This window comes from Oncorhynchus kisutch, linkage group LG21 (assembly GCF_002021735.2).
Source record: "Oncorhynchus kisutch isolate 150728-3 linkage group LG21, Okis_V2, whole genome shotgun sequence".
NCBI lineage: Eukaryota > Metazoa > Chordata > Actinopteri > Salmoniformes > Salmonidae > Oncorhynchus > Oncorhynchus kisutch.
Genome location: NC_034194.2, coordinates 15,884,759 through 15,909,873, shown reverse-complemented (window position 1 = coordinate 15,909,873; position 25,115 = coordinate 15,884,759). Strand labels below are relative to the sequence as shown.

General features: G+C 44.6%; 2 protein-coding genes across 10 annotated transcripts in view; one reads left to right on the top strand and one right to left on the bottom strand.

Annotated features, from left to right (window-relative positions):
* The window catches only part of lama2 (laminin, alpha 2), a 137,600-nt gene extending 119,884 nt beyond the window's left edge, over window positions 1–17,716 (bottom strand). For all 9 annotated transcript variants that reach the window (XM_031800294.1, XM_031800298.1, XM_031800296.1 and 6 more), the window contains exon 1: window positions 17,592–17,716. In XM_031800294.1, coding sequence (XP_031656154.1) covers window positions 17,592–17,658 — 67 coding nt within the window. In that variant the 5' untranslated portion in view covers window positions 17,659–17,716. The remainder of the gene's footprint in view (window positions 1–17,591) is intronic.
* An 838-nt stretch (window positions 17,717–18,554) lies between these two features.
* LOC109866188 (vesicular inhibitory amino acid transporter) lies at window positions 18,555–21,330 on the top strand. Its single transcript, XM_020454746.2, has 2 exons — window positions 18,555–18,821; window positions 19,737–21,330. Exons 1-2 carry the CDS (start codon window positions 18,555–18,557, stop codon window positions 20,883–20,885), a joined length of 1,416 nt encoding a protein of 471 aa, XP_020310335.1. The 3' UTR covers window positions 20,886–21,330.
* The last annotated feature ends 3,785 nt before the right edge of the window (window positions 21,331–25,115 follow it).

The following is a 25,115-nucleotide window of genomic DNA, read 5'->3' as shown; positions in this document are numbered from 1 at the left end:
CACACAGTGCATGCAACAATATCAGTTTAGTAGGATTCCAATGTACAGTATCGGAGAGGGAATAATTGGGAAGCTCCACTTGGGTTGCTTAATCTGCTCTTTCACTATCGAAAACACAATTCTCTTAAATTACATACCACCAAAATGAGGTTGCAATCTATTTCATTTTATGTCAAATAAAGAGGTGCAGTCAATCTGCAAAGTCATTTCACTCGACATTGACAGAAGCACAGAGTAATTTCTGTTAAATTGGCACTGATTAGCTGACATTACTAAGTAATCATTCAGTCAGAGAAACCCAGGGTATGTTCAGGGCTAAAAATGTAAGAATTTCATTTGAAATTCATATCGAAAATTATAGTAAAAAGGATGTGTCAGACCCAAGTGCATACCACACAGCTAAATATATATATTTGAAATTCATGACATTTCAAAGATCTTAAAGGGATACTTCTGGATTTTGGCAATGAACTTCCCCAGAGTCAGATAAACTCGTGGATACCATTTTGTGTCTCTGCGTGCAGTTTGAAGGAAGTTGCTAACCAGCATTAGCACAAGTTCTAACTAGCATGCTAGTAGATACCCATAGACATCCAGTCATTGCGGTAACGCTAGTAAGCCTTGGCTCACGAAACTACCTCTAACTTCCTTCATACTGGACACAGAGACATAAAAATGGCATCCACAAGTTCATCTGACACTGGGGAAGTAGTATCCCTTAAAGTATCCCTTTAATAGGAATCTTAAGAAAGCGCTAGATCATACGCTCATTCCTCAAATGTTCTCTCCCTCCTATGGTTCTAAAACAAAACATATTAGTCAAGCTCCTGCGGAAAGTTTACAAGACTATTGTCCCTCTGCTGTAGTCGTATTCTATACATAGTGACAGGCATTTCCACAAGTCAACTGGATAGAAAAAGATTTGAAGATCAACCAGTGCAACAAAATGATTTGATATGAGCTCGTAATGGTGCCGATGTGACGTTCCACCAACTGTGATTCTATCGCAACTGCCATCAGGAGCTACGTCTCTGACTGAGAGAGAGAACACTCTTGAGACTTCGTTACTTCATCAAATTCACACGTACACTTTTCTATGACAATAGATCTTCTCTCAGAATTCATGTCTGATAGTGATTTTCCCAGTCCCCCCCTACTCCCCACCGCCCCTCAAGACTGGGGCCCACTGGAATGTCCTATGACAACAAGTGCGTCTTTCCCAACAGCTCTGAGACAACACTACCCACAGTCCTCGTCCGTCAGTGACAGCACAATCGTAAAATCATCTGAATGCCTTCTCTTCTTCTATTAATGGACGATATTAGCCAGGCAGGTCACTCTCCTCCCTCCCTCACCTTACCCTAGCTGCTCCTCTCCTCGCCCGTCCCCTCCACAGTAAGTGGTCACTGTGATTTAACGCGGTGCGGCCCAGTCATCGGTAAATCTCCCGTGAAGCAGCCTGTGTCCGGCAGTAGGATACCCAGGGTGATTTAACATGGTAACCATCCCAGTTTCATTAGGACTCGACCTCTTACAGGGCTGAAGCACTTCCTCATGACAAACCCAGCCAAGGCCAAAGCAAACAAGCCAATGCTCCTTACATGTTTATAAAAGGAAGTAGTGGATATCTCTCCCTCTGCTGATTTACAATGTTACGAGCATATAGATATGACTCAAACAACTTCATTAATTCCAACGGATGTTAGTTGTTTGGTTCTTCTTCAATTCAAATGAGAGGGATTGTAGTTTGGTTCAAATGCGAATAGAATATACTGTAATACATGATCAATGACACATAGGGCAACATTTGCATTTGTAGTTTTATTTGATGTCCTATTAAGAGCAAGATAGACATGGGCTAGTGATGAAACTCCCCTCAATTTCAACATGAATGATGACAGCATGAATGATGTATGGCAAAGCAAACAGGTTTCTACACTACAGTAGCCCTACAAGCCAAATGAGAAAGATATATAAAGATATACAGTATAAATTGTGCAGTAAATTCCTAGGCCACACAACCTGCAGTATTCCCTGCCCTGTTCTGGAGAGCTAGTTTCCCACTGCAGTTTACTGTGTTTTCCTGATGGAGATTAACAATATGTAGTAAACTGCTATAAATTGCAGGTTTTACTGCAAGTAAAGATGCTGCGAGTCGTAATTCACATATTCCGTTTGACAGCTTTTTAGCAGATTTCTGCCCATAAAATGCTATAGTTCATAAAAGCGACCAGACTGCCTTTATGGCGAGTCCTTTCGTCAAATGAGAAAATGTAAGAAAATATAATTAGAATAGAACATCTGTTCGCTCTAAAGACCATTTTGTTTAAAGCGTTGAACACTGCAGTTAAAGGTCTGACTTCTATATACTTTACTTTATTGCTTCTAAAGCGGTGCGCATGGCCCTGTAGGGGCCCATCCTGGTGCTCTGAGGTGGATGATTTGGGCCCCTGGAAGAAACACCTGTCAAAGTGCCTTTAAGTAAGGAGGAGCCCCAGCCCCACCTCCAGCTCTGGTCCCAGACCCACCTCCAGCTCTGGTCCCAGTCTCACCTCCAGCTCTGGTCTCAGACCCACCTCTATCTCTGGTCCCAGACCCACCTCCAGCTCTGGTCCCAGACCCACCTCTATCTCTGGCCCCAGCCCCACCTCTGTCTCTGGTCCCAGACCCACCTCCAGCTCTGGTCCCAGCCTCACCTCCAGCTCTGGTCCCAGACCCACCTCTATCTCTGGCCCCAGCCCCACCTCCAGCTCTGGTCCCAACCCCACCTCAAACTCTGCTTCCAGCCCCACCTCCAGCTCTGGTCCCAACCCCACCTCCAGCTATGGTCCCAACCCCACCTCCAGCTCTGGTCCCAACCCCACCTCCAGCTCTGCTTCCAGCCCCACCTCCAGTTCTGGCCTCAGCCCCACCTCCAGCCCCACCTCCAGTTCTGGCCTCAGCCCCACCTCCAGTTCTGGCCTCAGCCCCACCTCCAGCTCTGGCCTCAGCCACACCTCCAGCTCTGGCCTCAGCCCCACCTCCAGCTCTGGCCCAGTGAAAGTCCAGCTGTCTAAACGGTAAACAGAATGTGGTCAGGGGGCTTCTGTTTGGCTAAATAAATAATGCCATGGAAGAAGAGGTGACTCAGACTGTCTGAAAGGACAAGACCAGGAGAAAAAGTGTGTCTGCGTGTATGCATGTGCGTGCGTGTTGTGTCTTGTGTATTGGATATTTATGTTCCCAGACATAGGATGCACAACAGGGAGTGGGAACAGAACAGCAGTACCACAGTGGAGGAGAGAGAACATTTGGCAGTGTGCCTTCCAGAAGTTCTGTTCCTGTTACTCTACTCAAGTCTGGGCTCTGGCCTGGGAGGGGCTTCACTGTTTCTCCACCTCCTACACCCTTCCTATCTCTGCATGGGTCAGTCCAAAGGCCACATGCATTTTTCCAGTTTTACATTCCAAGTATTCTGTTCCAGTCATCAATCAAACAAGACATCTATTTACCACAACATTTACAGGACACAAATGAAAAATGGTAAAACCATTTAGTCCCCCCCGCCCCCCATTTCTCTCAGTCTCAGCAGCATCGTGGACGCTGTGTACTCTCTACTTTCCCCTACAGTAAAGTTTCTCTTCCAAGAACAGCATGCACTCACATCTGTATTTTCAATTACACTATAGAGTTCCCAGCCTGGAGAATGTTGTTATTTCCTTTGATTATGGCCAGAAAGCTTTTAAACAGTGTATCCCAGAGAATATTCACTTTCTACCTTCCCCTTAGTAGACCTCAGTGGAAAAAAGTACTGATCATCTCACTTTACCAGAATCTCCTCTGTACTACGGCCCTCAGAGAGTACAGCAAATCCACTGAACAATCTCAGCCATCTGAATCTAACTCAATTCGAGTGAGTTACAAAAATACAGTGGGGCAAAAAAGTATTTAGTCAGCCACCAATTGTGCAAGTTCTCCCACTTAAAAAGATGAGAGATGCCTGTAATTTTCATTATAGGTACACTTCAACTATGACAGAAAAAAATGAGAGAATAAAATCCAGCAAATCACATTGTAGGATTTTTTCCTTTGTTGCCCGGGCGGTGTGTTTGGGATCATTGTCATGCTGAAAGACCCAGCCACGTTTCATCTTCAATGCCCTTGCTGATGGAAGGAGGTTTTCACTCAAAATCTCACGATACATGGCCCCATTCATTCTTTCCTTTACACGGATCAGTGGTCCTGGTCCCTTTGCAGAAAAACAGCCCCAAAGCATGATGTTTCCACCCCCATGCTTCACAGTAGGTATGGTGTGGTTTGGATGGTTTGGATGCAACTTAACATTCTTTGTCCTCCAAACACGACAAGTTGAGTTTTTACCAAAAAGTTCAATTTTGGTTTCATCTGACCATATGACATTCTCCCAATCTTCTTCTGGATCATCCAAATGCTCTCTAGCAAACTTCAGACGGGCTTGGACATGAACTGGCTTAAGCAGGGGGAGGGGGGGAGCAGGATTTGAGTCCCTGGCAGCGTAGTGTGTTACTGATGCTAGGCTTTGTTACTTTGGTCCCAGCTCTTTGCAGGTCATTCACTAGGTCCCCCCGTGTGGTTCTGGGATTTTTGCTCACCGTTCTTGTGATCATTTTGACCCCACGGGGTGAGATCTTGCGTGGAGCCCCAGATCGAGGGAGATTATCAGTGGTCTTGTATGTCTTCCATTTCCTAATAATTGCTCCCACAGTTGATTTATTCAAACCAAGCTGCTTACCTATTGCAGATTCAGTCTTCCCAGCCTGGTGCAGGTCTACAATTTTGTTTCTGGTGTCCTTTGACAGCTCTTTGGTCTTGGCCATAGTGGAGTTTGGAGTGTGACTGTTTGAGGTTGTGGACAGGTGTCTTTTATACTGATAACAAGTTCAAACAGGTGCCATTAATACAGGTAACGAGTGGAGGACATAGGAGCCTCTTAAAGAAGAAGTTATAGGTCTGTGAGAGCCAGAAATCTTGCTTGTTTGTAGGTGACCAAATACTTATTTTCCACCATAATTTGCTAATAAATTCATTAAAAATCCTACAATGTGATTTTCTGGATTTTTTCCCCCTCATTTTGTCTGTCATAGTTGAAGTGTACCTATGATGAAAATTACAGGCCTCTCTCATCTTTTTAAGTGGGAGAACATGCACAATTGGTGGGTGACTAAATACTTTTTTGCCCCACGGTATGCTCTGATCTTCATCTTCATGGCCAGGTCTGCCAATCAAAAATACATTCTAATTTAGTCATAGTATACCATTAGTTGATGAATCTACTAGTTAATTGGATCATTTTTTTATTCAATAATCAAGCATTAGCGTGAAGTTGACAAGTCAGTGATGTTTTCTGTGCATCATAAATGTGTGCAGTATGCTGTTGATAGGTAAAGGCATCTAAAGCTGAATTAGTCTACCGTTTCCATTGAAGGGACCTCAAACAAGACAATGTCATTTCTTAGATGAGTTTTTTAGAGTAGAAATAGCCCATAGAATAAGTTAAGAGTATGACAGTGAGTAAAAGACAGACTGCCCGCTGTCATGGTGGTGGTGCTACTGTATTTCATCCTCTTGTCAAGCCTAGATTAAATTAAGTCCAAACTAGAGAGATAAACACGTGCGAAGGACAGTGTTCAGACTTCCTTTAGATCAAGGACAGTTTCATTTTCGGCTCACAGCTCTGTAATATCAAATAACAACTAATCTATTCATTACAGCAGCAATGGATGTTATTAAGGTTAGAATATCAAAACTCTAAAGTGATTAAACAATTAACCGGTTTAAATGGTAGTCAGGCTAAATAGTCTGAAGTCCGACAACATGTGGGACAGTTGGTAGGTAGCAGAGAGAGCAATAAGGCTATGACTTAATATACTGTAAGGCATCCCTTTAGTAAACGTGTAAAGTTAGCTTGTTTCTCAGATGCTTATTTCATCCTGGCAATCATGTAACTGTTATATTTATAGCTTTGCCAAAAGAAATAAGACCGGCGATATTCCAAAGATCTAAATCACAGGAATGTGACGGCAAAAAGGAATGGTCATGATTCAGTGCGATGCTTTACCTAATGTCAGCGCTGATTCGAAATATAGGAAGACATTTTTATAATTCATTGGCTGGCAGGGAAAGAATCCTGCCGAAGCCCTTCCTCCTATTGAAATGAAGGCAGAGTGAGAATGGGGCCCCACGGTGCAATGCATGTTATACATATGTTAAAAGCCCATTCCACTTGTCGAGGTGCTATTTGTTTCCAATGAATCACAGCTAAGCACCTCCAACAGACATCTCAATAACACCTTATTTGCTGGTACAGCAATATGTGTAACAGGAAACAAATGGAAATGGGATTCAAGCACGGGAAATGGGATTCACGCCTCTCAGACGACAGGCACAGGGAAGCCAAATAGCCATTAGCTTGGGAGGCTTACGTGGGACTTAATCTCCTCTGCACAGAGCAATCTCAGGCAGGCCAGTGTGGGAACAAATACAAACACAAGGAAAGGGAAGAGACTACATACAGACCTGTGGCTACTTGAAGGATCTCTGTGACACTTCAGCACGTTGAGTTGATCCTCATTACTTAGTCTGTGCCATATGTTGTGGGTTCAACTCGCGAATGTACCACAGTCTTCTTTCGGCCAATTGAAAGGAGGCGTGACAGAGATCCCTTGTTGGTTGCAGTGGGGACAACTGGATGGAATGCATACATTAGCAATGCAAGCCAAACCTGATGGTGTAATACCGTGTGTAATGTCTCCCCTGAGACACGGCTGGCTATGGGGTTAGGCTGATGCATGGGAACTATGGGTCGGACAAATAGTACGGTGCATGTTTCACGGTGCCAATGCACAAGGAAGAAGGCAATGACCACAACATGATTCTAGTATGTCTGTATAATGCACCTAATTGACAGATAACGGAAAATACCCGATATCGCAGCCTGTGTAATTATCCACTTTTCACGCAAGATATATGGAGAAATGTGAACTGAAATACAGACTATAACATGATTTAGACTCGCTATAGATTGAGAATATGGGCTTTAGCAAAGTCACAATGAACCTAGCTTGAAGATGTTTTTTTGAACAAGTGACTTGAGGCAAACGAGTACAGACGGCTCTAAAAATCCAAGTCCCTTCTGCAGAGCAGAGTTAAGAGTTAGTGGGTGACTGTTGGCAATACTTTGTGAAGTTGCTCTCCAAACAAGCTGCCCACGGGTTTCAAATGTGACAAGAGAATCCATTTAGTGCGATACAATGGTCAAGTACTTGGAAGCTGAGAAAACATCCAAGGAATCTCCTGTCATTCAAGCTCCCTAGAAAGGAGAAAGAACTGACTTTGTCTTGCATACACACTTAGAAAGGAATACCCATTTTCTTCTTTATTAGGTGGCATGATCTGGAAGGAAATGAGGAATTCCAGGCTAAATTGGTAGCCTTGCAGATAACAAACCAACACCTCTATTCTGTTGCTTCTGAGAGCAATAGAAGACTAGGATGCTGTCATTACAGAAGCCATTTTATTAGAATGGATCAGTTCAGGAAAAGTAGGCCCTACTAATGCAGGATTCAAAAGGATGTTGAGTGTAATGTCTCAGGTAGATGACCCCAGGTTTCTGTTCTGCTAAGTCATAGGGGACACTACCCTTTTGATTAGTATTCTTCCTATTTACCTACTGTCCAGTCACAGCCAGGCCTGAGAATGTCACCTGTGAATAATTTACTTCCAAGACATCGTTCAATCATATTCTAGACCCCCAGAATCCTCAGAGGTTATGTGTCTATTTCAGGGGGTGTGAATGGTCAGACCCCTTCACCAAAATAACATATCGGCTCAGCACAGACAACATTCATATTTCATGTGCCCCTGCCTGCTAACATTTACTCTGTAGCCTGCTCCAGTGTGGTTCACCCAGAAAATCTGTAATGGGAAATATGTCACCCAACATAATAAGCATTTTATTTTTTCCCAAAAATGTCTTCTGTCCCATCTGTCTTTTGATGCATTATGAATTCAATCACATTTATTTTTTCTCTTGGTTGGCTGTGGCTTTGTTTGTAATGTAGTAATCTTAGAGGTGAATGTGGCTGCCTGGCTGGTCTGAAGTGCAGAGTTTTGTGGGGTTTTCTCAGAGCCACACAGTGTGCACTAGAGAGGAGAGGCACTGGACTGCACTGAGGTCAGGGGCCATGACCCTGAGAGGTCAGCTGAACACTGATGGCAATAAAAGAACATAAACACTAGTCGCATCCCATGATCGTGGAAAGGGCTATTTTTGTGTTCTTATGCTCAAACATGATTACAAAACCAATGGGGATCCCAAACGGGGGTCCCTGGGCATGTATCCTGCGTGCCCCCGTCAGTAATCCAAAAATACTAGTTCTCTAAGATTATATCATTTCAAAATGTATATACAGTACCAGTCAAAAGTTTGGACACACCTACGCATTCAAGGGTTTATCTTTATTTTTACAATTTTGTACATTGTAGAATAATAGTGAATATATCAAAACTATGAAATAACACAAATGGAATCATTTAGTAACCAAAAAAGTGTTAAAAAAGTAGCCACCCTTTGCCTTGATGACAGCTTTGCACACTCTTGGCATTCTCACGACCAGCTTCATGAGGTAGTCACCTGCAATGGATTTCAGTTAACAGATGTGCCTTCTTAAAAGTTCATTTGTGGAATTTCTTTCCTTCTTAATGTGTTTGAGCCAATCAGTTGTGTTGTGACAAGGTAGGGGTGGTATACAAAATATAGCCCTATTTGGTAAAAGACCAAGTCCATATTATGACAAGAACAGCTCAAATAAGCAAAGAGAAACGACAGTCCATCATTACTTTAAGACACGAAGGTCAGTAAATGCGGAAAATTTAAAGAACTTTGAAAGTTTCTTCAAGTGCTGTCGCAAAAACCATAAAACGCTATGGTGAAACTGGCTCTCATGAGGACCGTCACGGGAAAGGAAGATCCCTGCTGAAGAGGATAAGTTCATTAGAGTTACCAGCCTAAAAAATTGCAGCCCAAATAAATGCTTCACAGAGTAACAGATACATGTCAACATCGACTGTTCAGAGGAGACTGAATCATGCCTTTATGGTTGAATTGTTGAAAAAAAAATGACTAAATGACACCAATAAGAAAAAGAGACTTGCTTGTGCCAAGAAACATGAGCAAAGGACATTAGACAGGTGGAAATCGGTCCAAATTTGAGACTTTTCCAACTGCCGTGTCTTTGTGAGAAGCAGAGTAGGTGAACAGATTATCTCCGCATGTGTAGTTCCCACCCTGAAGCACAGAGGAGGTGTGATGGTGTGGGGGTGCTTTGCCTGTGACACTGTCTGTGATTTATTTGGAATTCAAGGCACACTTAACCAGCATGGCTACCACAGCGATACTCCATTTGTCACGACTTCCGCCGAGGTTTGCTCTCCTGATTTCTCCTGATGGAGAAAATGGATCGATGGGAGAGGAGTGGCCTCCCCACCTCATCTTTAGCAACCCCTTCTCCAGCACCTCCTGTTTCTGCGACCACATCTGGCTCTGGGGCTCTTCGGCTGACACTCCCACGGGAGTTTGACGGATCGGCGGCTGGGTGCCAGGGTTTCCTCCTTCAGCTGGATCTATACATGGCTACCGTGCGTCCTGCTCCCTCTGGAGAGGAGAGCGTGTGCGCCCTCGTCTCCTGTTTGACTGGGCGAGCCCTCGAGTGGGCCAACGCAGTGTGGAATGGTCCAGACTCGGCTAAGGATAATTACCCAGAGTTCACCCGCCGATTCCGAGCTGTTTTTGACCATCCACCCGAGGGTCGGGCAGAGTGAACGGCTGTTTCACCTGCGTCAGGAGACGAAGAGCGTACAGGATTTTGCCCTAGAGTTTAGGACTTTGGCAGGAGGAGCAGGATGGAACGACAGGGCCTTGATTGATCATTTTAGATGTAGTCTCAGTGAGGACGTCCGCAGGGAGCTGGCATGTCGGGACGCCACATTCACTCTGGATGGACTTATCGATCTGGCTATCCGTCTCGACAACCTGCTGGCTGCTCGCGGGCGTTCGGATCAGGTCCTGTCGTTTCCAATCCCCAGTCCCCCTGTTCCTATCCCTATGGAATTAGGAGGTACGGTTTCAAGGGGGACCGGAGGAGGAGTGTCCTCCTGCACCAGTTGTGGTCGACGAGGGCACACGTCCGACCGGTGCTGGAGGAACTCGTCTAGGAGTCGGGAGGACAGGCGGAACACTGCTCGATCACCCCAGGTGAGTAAGCACCAAACTCATTCAGAGCTTCCTGTCGGTCATGTGTTTGTATTGATTTCTTTCCCTGGTTTTTCCCCCTCTCTACAGCATAAGGCGCTAGTCGATTCAGGCGCAGCTGGGAATTTTATGGATCGCGGGCTTGCGTTAAGGCTAGGGATTCCCCTGGTGTCGTTAGATCGACCTTTCCCCGTGCACTCCTTAGATAGCCGACCATTAGGGTCAGGAGTGATTAGGGAGGCTACGGTGTCGCTGGACATGGTAACGCAGGGTGATCATAAGGAGCAGATTAGCCTGTTCCTTATAGATTCACCTGCGTTTCCAGTGGTGTTGGGGGTTCCCTGGTTAGCTCAACACAACCCGGTGATTTTGGTCAGAGGAGTGTTCAGGTAGGTGTATAGGAGTTGCCGTTGGTGCGACTACGGTGGAGAGTCCAGACCAAGTTTCCACCGTGCGCATTCCCTCTGAATATGCCGATTTGGCTATCGCCTTCAGTAAAGGGAAGGCGACCCAATTACCACCTCATCGTCGAGAGGACTGCGCGATAAACCTTCTGGAAAACGCTGCACTTCCTAGGAGTCACGTGTATCCATTGTCCCAGGAGGAGACAGTTGCGATGGAAACATATGTTTCCAAATCGCTGGGACAGGGGTACATTCAGCCCTCCATATCACCCGTCTCCTCAAGCTTCTTTTTTGTGAAGAAGAAGGATGGAGGTCTGCGTCCGTGTATTGATTATAGAGGTCTAAATTCCATCACAGTGGGGTTTAGTTACCCACTACCCCTCATCGCTACGGCAATGGAATCATTTCACGGGGCGCGATTCTTCACAAAACTGGACCTGAGGAGCGCGTATAATCTGGTACGTATCCGGGGAGGAGATGAGTGGAAGACCGCATTTAGTACTACTTCTGGTCATTATGAGTACTGCGTCATGCCATACGGGTTGAAGAATGCTCCAGCCGTTTTCCAATCCTTCGTAGATGAGATTCTCCGAGACCTGCTCGGGCAGGGAGTGGTAGTGTACATTGATGACATCTTGATCTATTCTGCCACACGTGCGGAGCATGTGTCTCTGGTGCGTAAGGTACTTGGGCGACTACTGGAGCATGACCTGTATTGCAAGGCGGAGAAATGTGAGTTTTTCAAACAGTCCGTTTCCTTCCTGGGGTATCGTATTTCCACCTCCGGGGTGGTGATGGAGGATGATCGCGTTACAGCCGTGCGTAATTGGCCGACTCCGACCACGGTGAAAGAAGTGCAGCGGTTTTTAGGGTTTGCCAATTACTACCGGAGGTTTATCCGGGGTTTTGGTCAGGTGGCTGCTCCCATCACCTCACTGCTGAAGGGAGGACCGGTGCGCTTGCGCTGGTCAGCAGAGGCGGGCAGAGCTTTCAGTCGTCTGAAAGAGCTGTTCACCAATGCGCCCGTGTTGGTGCATCCGGACCCCTCTTTAGCGTTCATAGTGGAGGTGGATGCGTCCGAGGCTGGGGTTGGAGCCGTGCTGTCCCAACGCTCGGGCGTGCCATCCAAACTCCGCCCGTGTGCTTTCTATTCGAGCAAGCTCAGCCCAGCGGAGCGAAACTATGATGTGGGGGACCGGGAGTTGTTAGCTGTAGTCAAGGCTCTGAAGGTGTGGAGACATTGGCTTGAGGGGGCTAAACACCCTTTTCTCATCTGGACTGACCATCGTAATCTCGAGTACATCCGGGCAGCTAAGAGACTAAATCCACGTCAGGCTAGATGGGCCATGTTTTTTACTAGGTTCCAGTTTACCCTCACATATCGGCCAGGCTCCCAAAACACTAAAGCTGACGCACTGTCTCGCCTCTATGATACCGAGGAACGGTCAGTAGAGCCGACTCCCATCATTCCACCGTCATGTCTCGTGGCACCGGTGGTATGGGAGGTGGATGCTGAGATAGAGAGGGCCTCACGGTCAGAGCCGGCTCCTCCTAACTGTCCAGTAGGGACCAAGTACGTGCCGAGGGTGGTCCGGGACAAGCTGATTAGGTGGGCTCATACTCTTCCCTCCTCGGGTCATCCTGGTATCAAGAGGACAGTGCAGAGTCTGAGAGGGAGATACTGGTGGCCCACACTGGCTAAAGACGTGAGATTTTATGTCTCCTCCTGCTCAGTGTGTGCTCAGAGCAAGGCTCCTCGGCACCTACCTAGAGGGAAATTACAACCCCTCCCCGTTCCACAACGGCCTTGGACACATTTATCGGTGGATTTTCTCACCGACCTTCCCCCGTCCCAGGGAAGTACTACGATCCTGGTCGTTGTGGATCGGTTTTCTAAGTCCTGTCGTCTCATTCCGTTGCCTGGTCTTCCTACGGCCCTGCAGACTGCTGAGGCTTTGTTTACCCATGTCTTCCGGCACTATGGGGTGCCTGAGGACATCGTCTCTGATCGGGGTCCCCAATTCACGTCCAGAGTGTGGAGGGCGTTTATGGAGAGACTGGGGGTCTCGGTTAGCTTAACCTCAGGTTTTCACCCCGAGAGTAATGGGCAGGTGGAACGCGTTAACCAGGATGTGGGCAGGTTTCTGCGGTCCTATTGTCGGGACCGGCCTGGTGAGTGGGCTAGTTATGTTCCATGGGCCGAACTAGCCCAGAACTCCTTACGCCACTCCTCTACTAACTTGTCTCCTTTTGAGTGTGTGTTAGGCTACCAGCCGGTCCTGGCTCCATGGCATCAGAGTCAGACCGAGGCTCCTGCGGTGGAGGAATGGGTACAGCGCTCCAAGGACACCTGGAAGGCCGTTCAGGACTCATTACGGTTAGCGGGAGAACGGCAGAAGAGGAGCACTGACCAACACCGCAGTGAGACCCTCGTGTTTGCACCGGGGGACAGGGTCTGGCTCTCGACCCGAAACCTGTCTCTCCGCCTGCCCTGTCGGAAGCTGGGGCCGCAGTGTGTGGGGCCGTTCAAAGTCCTGAGGAGAATAAACGAGGTGTGTTATAGGTTACAACTTCCTAGGTATTACCGTATTAACCCCTCGATTCATGTGTCTCTCCTCAGGCCGGTGGTGGCTGGTCCCCTGCAAGAAGGTGAGGTGTCTGAGGTCCCTCCGCCCCCTCTGGACATCGAGGGGCCCCCGGCGTATACAGTTCGAGGCATTCTGGATTCGAGACGCCGGGTGGGGGGCCTACAGTACCTCGTGGACTGGGAGGGGTACGGCCCGGAGGAGAGATGCTGGGTTCCGGTGAGGGACATTTTGGACCCTTCTCTCCTGATAGAATTTCACCGCCTCCACCCGGATCAGCACCTCGTCCTCCGGGTCGTCCTCGAGGACGGTGGCAGCGCGCTGCGGGAGCCGCGCGTCAGGGGGGGGGTACTGTCACGACTTCCGCCGAGGTTTGCTCTCCTGCCCGTTCGGGCGGTGCTCGGCGTTCGTCGTCACCGTCCTACTAGCCACTACCAATCCCTTTTCGTGTATCTGTTGGTTTTGTCTGATTGGTTTCACCTGTGTGTTGTTTAATTAATTAGTGTCTGTATATAATGTAGGTTGTCCCACCCTTGTTTTGAGCGGGATTGTTTATTTTGTCATTCATTTTCATCTGTCGTGGTTTTCGTGTTTTCTTATTCTCCGGTTTGTCTGTTATCCTATGTTGGATAATTTCACCCTGTGTTTGTTTGGGTTGACCGGGTTTGTTTGTTTACCGGAGAATAAACTTCAAGATCACATTCTGCTCTCTGCGCCTGATTCCACCCACCTTGATTAGACGTGACACCATTCCATCTGATTTGCACTTAGTGGGACTATCATTTGTTTTTCAACAGGACAATTTGATTTATTTATTTATTTTACCTTTATTTAACTAGGCAAATCAGTTAAGAACAAATTCCTATTTTCAATGATGGCCTAGGAACACTGGATTAACTGCCTTCTTCAGGGGCAGAATGACAGATTTTTACCTTGTCAGCTCAGGGATTCGATCTTGCAACCTTCCGGTTACTAGCCCAACGCTCTAACCTCTAGGCTACCTGCCGCCCCAATGACCCAAAACACACCTACAGGCTGTGTTAGGGCTATTTGACCAAGAAGGTAAGTCATGGAGTGCTGGATCAGATGACCTGGCCTCCACAATCACCCAACCTCAACTCAATTGAGATGGTTTGGGATGAGTTGGAGCGCAGAGTGAAGGAAAAGCGGCCAACAGGTGCTCAGCATATGTTGGAACTCCTTCAAGACTGTTGAAAAAGCATTCCAGGTGAAGCTGGTTGAGAGAATGCCAAGTGGTGCACCACTGATAAATGAATACAGGGGAAACACTGCACCAAATCATTTAAGTATATTGACAGACTTTCTATCCCAAAACCTCACTGAATCTCTTATTTCTGCCGCAATTTCAATCTAGGATACAATGAATCTCATATATTTTTACACTCCCTGTTGGAAGGGTCAGGGAAATTACAAAACACCGTGACTATGACTAAACTTCTCATCTCTCTAAGCCTTGTCACAATGACACAACAAGAGGAAATCCCTAAGCATCCTCTATGATCTCAGTTACAATTTCAACCATGGATCCTTCTACCTAATAGTAACACGCTAACTTCATCTCTGTTTTGTTGGCACTGATCTGAAGAACACTGTAGCAATGCACTACTCAAAACTGCCAGATGTCAGGTCAGAGTCCAGGATCAGGGCAGCATGGGTGAGGTGAAATTGACACCATGCGTTACCACAGGCCCATCCCTGAGCTACAAGGCTAGGTGAAGTGACCATGAGGGGGAGAGAGAGAGAGAGGGAGAGAGAGAGAGGGAGAGAGAGAGAGGGGGAGAGAGAGAGGGAGAGAGAAAGAGAGAGAGAAAGAGAGAGCTATAGAAAGAGAAAGAGAGAGAGAGAGAGAGAGAGAGAGAGAGAGAGAGAGAGAGAGAGGGAGAGAGAGAGAGAGAGAGAGAGAGAGAGAGAGAGGCCTCCTCCTGAGAGAGAGACCAAAGGGTACAGTGAGAGGTCAGTCTTACATCACTTAGTCAGGACAGACAGGCCCACATCACATGAGAGCAGTGTCTCAGTGCAGCTGCTGAGTGGGGAGTATGCCATGAGGGTCAGAGGAGAAATCCCACAGCTCTCTGAAGGACTGCATATGGGGCCCATGTGTGAGGCAATAGTAGTCAAAAGGTTATCGGTTCAAGTCCTGGCTGCAGGCCCTGTGCTGTGTTTAGTTGTTTATATTTATTTAAATACACAGAAATGTATTTAAACAGGGAAATCCCATTGAGACCAAGGCCTCTTTTACAAGGGAGCCCTGCACACAATCATACAAATTCACAATATTTCCAATTCCATCGTAATAAAACATTTACACTGAACGTCGACTGAATGATTCGATTTTCTGATATTTAACTACAGTGTCCTTCTGTAAGGTCAATACTCAGACTTGTTTACTGTAGTATCGGATGCAACTCGGGGACACAACAGTTTTAGCACGAATGAAGTTCTATACACATATTCACGCAAATATGCTAAACAAAAACAGCCATTCACACAGTCAGACTATTGTAAATACATGATAAACATATTTTATAGTCTCATTACCAGGAAATCTACACTTACAATTATCTTTTCTTTGACAATAAAAAATACTCAGTGCTGTTTAATGAACAAGGCCCTTCTTTCTACTGTAGGTATTTCTTCTTTTGCTATTATGCTCCCACATTTTTGTCTTCAAACAAATAGGTACGGTCAGCCATTCATGTTTTTGACAAACACAGCCATTTCAAATGATTGCCAAAGCACCCACAATTGATCAAATCATACTCTTGGCATCTTTTCATCAGTATTGACTAAGATTAATTCAGACTACAGTTGGACCCAGTTGTCATTGTCACTGTGGCAGAATGGAGTATTGATTTTTCTCCTCTACGCTCCTTTTCTCCCACAAAAGCAGTCTGCCGACAACTCTGCAGGGAAAGATACGACCACAAAAAAAGACGCGTTACGTCTTTCACGCACAAACAAACAGAAAAAAACCCAGAGAAAGTGAAAAGTAGTCCATGTGGCATTATAATACTGTTGGTGGCCTGCCAAACAGGGATGTTACAGAAGTAGCTACAGTATCACAGAGGAATATCGCAGGCCTGAGAAACCTTACATGTCTGTTACAGTAGCTTCCTCTCCTCTCTCATGTTGAGTGGGCTTAATGTTGTTGCTTTTGCGTATGATCATCCATCCCAAATTCATCCAGCATCACCATCTGGACATACTTGGAGCGCCCACTAAACATCTGTTGGGCTGATTTGGTGATGCTCTAAATGACCACAAAATAACCAGCATTGGAAGAGAGACACGCTGACCTCAGTCCGCTCAGGTCTGTTATAAAACACTCCTGATAACTGATCCAAAGGGGATTATCATGATGATGACACACATAATGTCTCTCCTTCCTGTGCCTCCTTCCTGTGCATCTTTAGAAGACAGGATGAGATAGCACTATTTTTGTTTAACACCTGGCTAAATTTAGAGTCCCCACCCCCCTTGCCTTGGATTCTGTTAACAAACACAGTGACACCTGTTAATGGACACGTGTCCCTTGCCTTTGACAGGAGAGGACACAGATCCTGCCTATCACTAACCTAGAAAACAGCCACTGAACGAAGCTCTATGTGACAAAGAAGAGGGATATGTCTCAGTCATACACTGACACAAGGCACACACCTACAGTGACAGCCAATGGTTACATTTCAACACATTTAACTCAGATTAAAAAAGAACATGGTTTGTATAGATAGCATCAATGTCCTATCGAAGCTGGAATCAGCATTTAAAATGAGGGAAAAGCTCTAACTTAAATCAAAGGGGATCTTTACAATTCATATCTAAGCTTAGATAGACATCAAAACACAGTTGATGATTCCAACTGATATTTCTGATAGAATCCCTTTCTGTTTTGACACTGAATGTAATGATGTGGGTACCCCATACAGTGGTGGCAGAACAAAGTTGAATGGCTAAACCATTTCTGTTGGTTTACAGCTGTCCAAACATGAAAATTCTAGAAAGTGTCTAGAATTCTTCTTTAAACTGTTATTCTAAAGATATGGTTCCGAGAAGACTAATTAGAACATAAATTATATTTTCTCAACTTTTGTCACCCAAACCAATATTCTAACGTAATTAAAAACATATATATTAATGTGTCTGTTTAATGAAAATAATAGAGTAAGCTAAAAAATAAAAGGGTAATCTTGCCAAGGAAAATTTGTATATTATTATTTTTAAAAAGGATTGGTCAAACCTGTGACTAATTCACAAATCAGAACGAAATATTTCAGATTGTGAGTAAAGCGATTTCTTGGCAAACGATCCACTCACCCCTTTGCTGCGCTCGGCTGCATTGCCATAGCAACGGTATGAGTGTAAAAAACGATAGACCTTTCATTTTCAAATCTCTTCATCAGCGTGCAGTCTGGAAGAGTCGCTTTGCGTGCGACGGACTCGGCGCCTGAAATTGAGGGGAATGTCAAAGAGTGACTTTTGCAAGTTCAAGAAACTCTCCCACTCCCCCCGCGCCCAATGGGAGGGGGCGTCACAGAACAGAAGTGAAGGGATCATATGTAATGGGATTCAGGGAAGAATAATACTTTTACTAAACTTTACGATGATAATGGTCTTGTAATAAATAGTAAGAAACAAACTAACCTAAGTGCTGAAAACAAAATGTAACTTTCCAAGCGTTACAATGTAGGTTTGTCATTGATGCTGAGACCAGTGCAAACATGTAGGCACCCATGCTTTTGGTCCTCTATTGCTCCCTCTGGTGTTAAATCTAACTGCCATAGTTGAACTAAGGGCAACTATTTAAATATAAGTTATCTGCACAAAAGCCTTCAGCTGTTATCATATCTTATTGTTTCAAAATAGAAATTACAACTTACAAATTCAAATGGGCCCCTCTCAGGACCTTTGCAGAGGCAAGACATTCAATTATATCTGATTATTCTTGCATGATGGACTCATTCTTCATCTTAAAAGCCGGAAGCTATTATCCTTTGTCACAGTTCAACAGCCTGTCAATCGCCCTCATAGTGTCTCACCTGTTAGACCATTTAAATGTCAGGGAGAGCCAATTTAGCCTCTCAGGTTCATGTTGTGTGCAGTGGTCATTAAGTGTGTATGGGGTTGAGCCCCCTTAAGATTGACACTGCTGTCTGCTGGCAGTTAGAGTTTGTGATGGGGAGGGAACCATCACCTCAACAGGTAGCCTCTCTCGTCTGACCTGAGTGGCTGTTTACAGTATCATTTGCTGAAGACAGAGCCCTCTAAACACACACTAAAATGTCATTTCTAAGACTAGACTGGTTGGGGACGCAGGCAGAGCTGCTGTGGACCTCCAGGTTCCTCCATGGGGATGAGGAGAGCCTAGGGTTCGCCCAGAGGGATGAGTTGAGCAGGACCTATGGAGAGGACCAAGAGGAGACCAGGGAGTCACCCACCACCTCCAGCCCAGAGGGGGGAAATGAGACACCTACCAGTCCCTCCAGCAGGACCTGTCTTAAAATCACCACCTGGGAGGCAGGATGGAACGTGACCAATGCTATTCAGGTAACCTAGTTTTTTTTAAACTTCAGACCTTAGGAATGATGCTTCTCTATGTTTAGCTTTTATGTGTTTTTTGCAATTCTCACCAAATGATTATGGTTATGGAGGAAAATGAATGTTAGATAGTGCACTAGGTGAACATTATCGATATTGCATTGTTGTTGTTGTGCTTAGAGGATGCATTGAAATTACAGTATATTTAATAGAAGGAATGGAAGAGCTGAGAATAATCCTTTGTAAACAAGGCCATTTCAATAACTACAGCATATTATTAGTATGTAAGTAAATATACATTTCAGCATTTCAGCAGTTGTTCAAATCAACAGTGTCCCAGCCCTTTTTATAAGATAATCAGGCTACTAACTTTCATTTGTGTTTTCTACGCCAGAGTATGATTCATTGTAAACAACTACATCTGTTCAGTTATTACCTTGTCATTGCATCATCATAATCCTCAACACCATGTACTTTTCCAGCAACACTGTGTCCAGTGTCCTATTGTCTGGACTGACTCTATCTATGTAGAGCATCTACATATTAACTCAGAATCACATTATAAACAGAGTTTGTTTATTTACATTGTTCTGCATTGCAATTTGACTTAAAGCCCGACGTTGCTCAGACTATCCATTTAGGAATTTGTTGCAAGATAAGATTGTTGTATTAATGTTGTGTGGTCTATTGAATAGTTTACAGCACGGGAAGAAATTCAGTTGCACATTTGTTAAGATTGAAGCAGAACGTTATCTTGAATGATTAAGTTTAACATCCTCTAATGTGTGGCAGTTTTCAAACAATCAAGTCTCAGGCAAAGAGCAGTAATTTACACTCTCCTTGGTGATGACTTGTACTTAGTTTGAGGAAACACTGTGTGTTCACACTCTACGTGTCGTTCACTTGTTTTCTTCTTTCTCCTAGGGTATCTTTGTTCTGGGGTTGCCTTACGCTCTCCTTCAGAGTGGCTACCTAGGATTGCTACTGCTCATTCTGGCTGCTGCCATCTGCAACTACACAGGTAAGATCCTTGTATCCTGCCTGTACGAGGACAACGAGGAAGGCCATCCCATACGAGTGCGGGACACCTACGAGGACATCGCCAATGCCTGCTGTAAGCGCCTGTGCCCCCTCCTGGGCGGGCGGGTGGTGAACGCAGCACAGGTGATAGAGCTGATGATGACCTGTATCCTCTACCTGGTGGTCAGCACCAACCTAATGTGTCACAGCTTCTCCTTCCTCCCGCTCCCCCCCGCCGCCTGGTCCGTGATGACCTTCCTGACGCTAGTGCCCTGCATGCTGATCCGGGACCTGAGGGTGGTCTCCAGACTCAGCCTGCTCTGCTCCCTGGCCCAGTTCCTCATCACCTTCATCGTGGTGGCCTACTGCCTGCACCAAGCCCACCGCTGGTCCTGGAGGAGGATGGTCCTCTTGGTGGACTTTGAGAGGTTCCTGGTGTCCGTGGGGGTCATCATCTTCAGCTACACCTCCCAGATCTTCCTGCCCACCCTGGAGGGAAGCATGGAGGACAGGGGGGACTTCTCCGACATGATGAGCTGGACACACTCCCTGGCTTGTGTGTTGAAAACCACCTTCTCTGTGCTGGCCTTCCTCACCTGGGGCGAGGATACTAAAGAGGTGATCACTGATAACCTTCCCATTGGCCTACGCATGGTGGTCAACCTGTGTCTCCTGGCTAAGGCCCTTCTCTCCTACCCCCTGCCCTTCTACGCTGTGGCTGAGGTCCTCCAGAGCAGTGTTCTAAGGCTGGAGGGGGCGCAGGTGGGTGTGGACATGGGGACTCTGGTTCTGCGGGGCTGTCTCCTGTTGATGACCTTCCTCATGGCACTCTACATGCCCCACTTCTCCCTGCTCATGGGGCTTACGGGCAGCGTGACGGGGGCGGCCATGACCTTCATCCTGCCCTCCCTCTTCCACCTGCAGCTCAAGTGGACCACCATGAGCAGCAGGCTCAAGGCCCTGGACCTTCTAATCTTAACTCTGGGATCTCTGTGTAGTTTATCGGGGTTGGTTTGCTCCATCAAGGGAATGATTCAGGCTTTTGGGCGTTGATAAGCTCAAGCTCTGCATGAAGACTTCAAGACTTAGTGATGGTCCTCTATTTAAGTTCCCTATATCAATGTTCTGGAACCTGTAAGTTGCCTACAGCTAAAGCATAGATATAACATGTTGTATGATAGTATGATCAACCAAGCTATTGTTTGTGTGTTTGATTTTAATTGAGTTGATTTGAGTGATTAACACAAAGGCAGCTTGTAAAATAAAGACGTGTATGGAAATTGTGGTAAATAATATAGTGTGACCAGATGTTTGCTTTGCTACTTATCATGGCAAAGTCACTATGATTCCTTACTGGTTTTGTTGTCTATAGCATGAACTGGAATCTGTTGTTAATGACTATTAGACTTGAAAATGAAAAGTATGGCAATAAATATACCTATGTAGGAAAATATAGCTTTACAACAGTATCTCAGCATGAGAAACATTCTTGTTTATCTGTTTTGCAGACAATATGGAACACAATTGCATTTTAAAGAAACATTTCAAATTGATAATATATTAAATGTAACTGTTTGTGCAAGGATTTGCTGAAATAAAAAACTAAACATTTGAAAGGATGTAAAATGTCGTCTACGCCTCTAGTTCAAGAGACCAGCATGTGGAAATCAAAGTAATTAAAAATGGTGGGCACAAATGTAGGCCTATACCAGAGAAGAAGAGGTGAAGCAAGAGAGACAACTAGGCCCAAAATCTGTCTTCTCCAGCAGGTGGCGGTTTCCCCTGTTTATTTTGTATAGAGGTCAATGAACGAGTGTCAAATTTGGTTAACAAATTATTTGATCAAATATAAGTTTCGTAATGATTAAGCTGTTACGAGTGTACTGATATAAGTAGGACACATGACATACGGGTAACTTTGAGAAAAAACACTTTAGTTACAACAGCCACAATACAACAGGCACTATGCATTGGGGCAGGTAGCGTTCTCTTGGCATCCGCCAAACCCAGATATGTCTGTCGGACTGTCAGATGGTGAAGCGTTTCCACTGTTCCAGAGTCCAATGGCGGCGAGCTTTACACAACTCCAGCCGATGCTTGGTATTGCGCATGGTGATCTTGGCTTGTGTGTGGCTGCTCGGCCATGGAAACCCATTTCATGAAGCTCCCGACAAATAGTTATTGTGCTGGCGTTGCTTCCAGAGGCAGTTTGAAACTCGGTAGTAAGTTTTGCAACCGAGGACAGACAATTTTCACACGCTACATGCTTCAGCTCTCGGCGGTCCCGTTCTGTAAGCTGTGTTTGTCTATGGAGATTGCATGGCTGTGTGCTCAATTTTGTACACCTGTCAGCAACGGGTGTGGCTGAAATAGCCAAATCCACTAATTTGAAGGGGTGTCCACATACTTTTGTATAATAGTGTATTAACATTTTATATTCATCCAATGTCTGCCATGTTTTTGGATGACGTGATGACATCGTCACTGCTCGCGTTTCTCCCTGTGGGCACTGCGTGGTAGTGAGCATGTGATGTTTGTCCATGAATTAGCGTATGCAAGCCTGAGCAGATTACCTTGAAAACAGAGGTTGGACATCTTGGAAGCAGTCCCCAGTTCTTATTGGTGCCTATTAGTCATGAAAGTGGTTCTTCCTGGTTCCTCCTTTTGTAGGCTAAGAATTGGCTTCTAAAATACATCGTCAAATTCATGAAAATATTGTCATATAAGATATATATTCAAATGTTGTGTTTCTGAGTGAATTTATTTACCACATGCTGGGTTTCAACGTATTTAACAACCAAAAAGAAGCATGAAGCCAAAAAGTTGTAACAGTTTTATTAGAAGTACAACTCTCACCAGCTGCATATGTCTTACTTTCGACAGCTTGCCGTTCTACATGTTTTATTTCAATGTTATAAAATCCCCAGTGTAATCTAATATAAAACCAATCAAACAGACTGTAACTAACAGATTTTTAGCATCCTGTGATTCCTCAACTCTTCCAGGAATTCTAACAAGGCTGCAGGAATTGTAGTTCAAATGAGACTTTTCTAACATTCGCCATTCTTGAGCGTCAAATATTTTGATAAAAGGCATCGGGTATGAGCAAATCAATACACATATAGGAATATCATTTTATATACAGTATATTATATTACATACATTTTATGATATTATAAGCTTGAAGCCCATTGAAAAACTGAGGTACTGGAACCAGGAAGTAGGCGGCACTTTCATAGGGTATTGTTGTCTGTCAAAAGGACAGCTCTTCAATGTCAGTTGCGGCCAACCAATCCAAACAGCAGAATCAACAAAGAGGCGCAAGCAACAAAAAATATCTGTTTTAAATATGCATGTTTGGTTTTCTGAATCATACTTACAGTTTTGGAGTGTGTGTGTGTGTGTGTAGTTAACTAACTACCTATTAGTTTGTATTGTATTTTTACACATTTCTTGTTAACCAGTTAGCTAGCCATATGCTTAATTAAAACATACCATATACTTTATTCTACATTAAAATGGACAACGTTTAAAATGTGTGATACAGTATATGTGAGGTAGGCCAAGCTTTCATTTGAAATCTAATACCTACCCTTAGGCTATTGAGAGATCCTTGCCCAGCACTAAATTAAATTAGCTGGAAGGCAGATTTAACCTACAGTACTTTCACATTTACTTTGTCTTGCTGAGACTCTGTGAACCTCAAAAGTGATGGAAAATGCAGAAATGCGATAGATAAAACACTATACTTGCTGTGCTGTTACTTAGAGCTGTGGTGGTATTTTCACCTTCATACTGCTTATTTCCTTTCTTCAGATTTCTGTAGTTGACCTTTTGATCCATGCAATTTTATCTCAGCTTATTTGCATGAACATGAGCGAGTGCTGCCACTCAATAACATGACTTGAAACAAAGGGATACTCAATATTGGATGGACAATTTATAACATCTGTGTATACAATCATGTTTTTTCCATCTGCATGCTCTGTTCCTCACCTCCCTCCCTTCCACCCACCATCCCTCCCCATCCTCCGCTTAGTCTGTCACCCAGTCACTTCCTTTTCTAGAGAAAGGAGAGGAGACAGAAGTATTCTGATATGCTGAAAAAAAAGAAAATGCATTTGTAGAGTTGTATACTTTAAAATGACGAAAAGAAAATCGAAAAACTACATTCATACAGTTTCTTGACTGCGTCCAGCTTGCTAAAAATAACTGAACATCCTTTTTTAACTGCACCCCTTTTGTTTTAAACCAAACTTTCCATACATACATGCCCATGGTAGAACTGGTCAGAAAGTGACTTTCCATACATACATGCCCATGGTAGAACTGGTCAGAAAGTGACTTTCCATACATACATGCCCATGGTAGAACTGGTCAGAAAGTGACTTTTTGGACCTGAATGCCAAAACATTCAGGAGATAGAGTTGCTCAAAGTTTAGCATACCCCACCATACCATGAGACATCCATGTCTTCATCGCTGGAAAAGATGAACAGTTGAGTTTGAGATCATTTAACAGCTTAAACATACGGCTTTCAAACAGTTTAATAAAAAAAATATACACAAATATTTATTTGTTATTATTTTTGAACCTTTATCTTTACCTTTAACCTTTAATTATCTAAAAACGTGTAAACTCCCCAAAACCTTTTCATTTTCTGATATAGCTTAGATCCTATTTGACATAATCTCAGGTGTTTTCATTGCACCCACTATCGGTTGATATATACTGACAGCACTCTCACTAACAGGTGGCATAAATGTAGGGTCTTACAATGCACGCCTCAAACCACTTGTGGTCAAAGTGTTTTTGTCGCTCCAAAACGATGTCATGGTGCTGTATTCTGTGGGGTGGAATTACAGTACCATTTGAAATACAGCCATTCTTTCCCTGCCCATAACATTGTCCCACAATGCACCATAATTTACAGAACCCTGTAGGATAATGCGTCACAGTATTTGTAAAATGTAAAATGTACTATGTAAAGTGCATTCAGAACTCTTGACTTTTTCCACATTTTGTTATGTTACAGCCTTATTCTAAATTAAATTGTTCTACACACAATACCCAATAATGACAAAAAATGTTTCTACATTGATTTTTTAAAAACGGAAATATCACATTTACGTAAGTTTTCAGACCTTTTACTCAGTACTTTGTTGAAGCACCTTGGCAGCGAGTACAGCCTTAAATATTTTTGGGTATGAATCTACAAGCTTGCCACACCTGTATTGGGGAAGTTTTTTCTATACTTCTCTGCAGATCCTCTCAAGCTCTGTC

Excerpts from the sequence above, each read along its gene's own strand:
- LOC109866188 (XM_020454746.2), top strand. The coding sequence starts at position 18,555 with ATGTCATTTCTAAGACTAGACTGGTTGGGGACGCAGGCAGAGCTGCTG. Across the intron at positions 18,822-19,736 it reads ACGTGACCAATGCTATTCAG|GGTATCTTTGTTCTGGGGTT; the intron begins GTAACCTAGTTT and ends TCTTTCTCCTAG.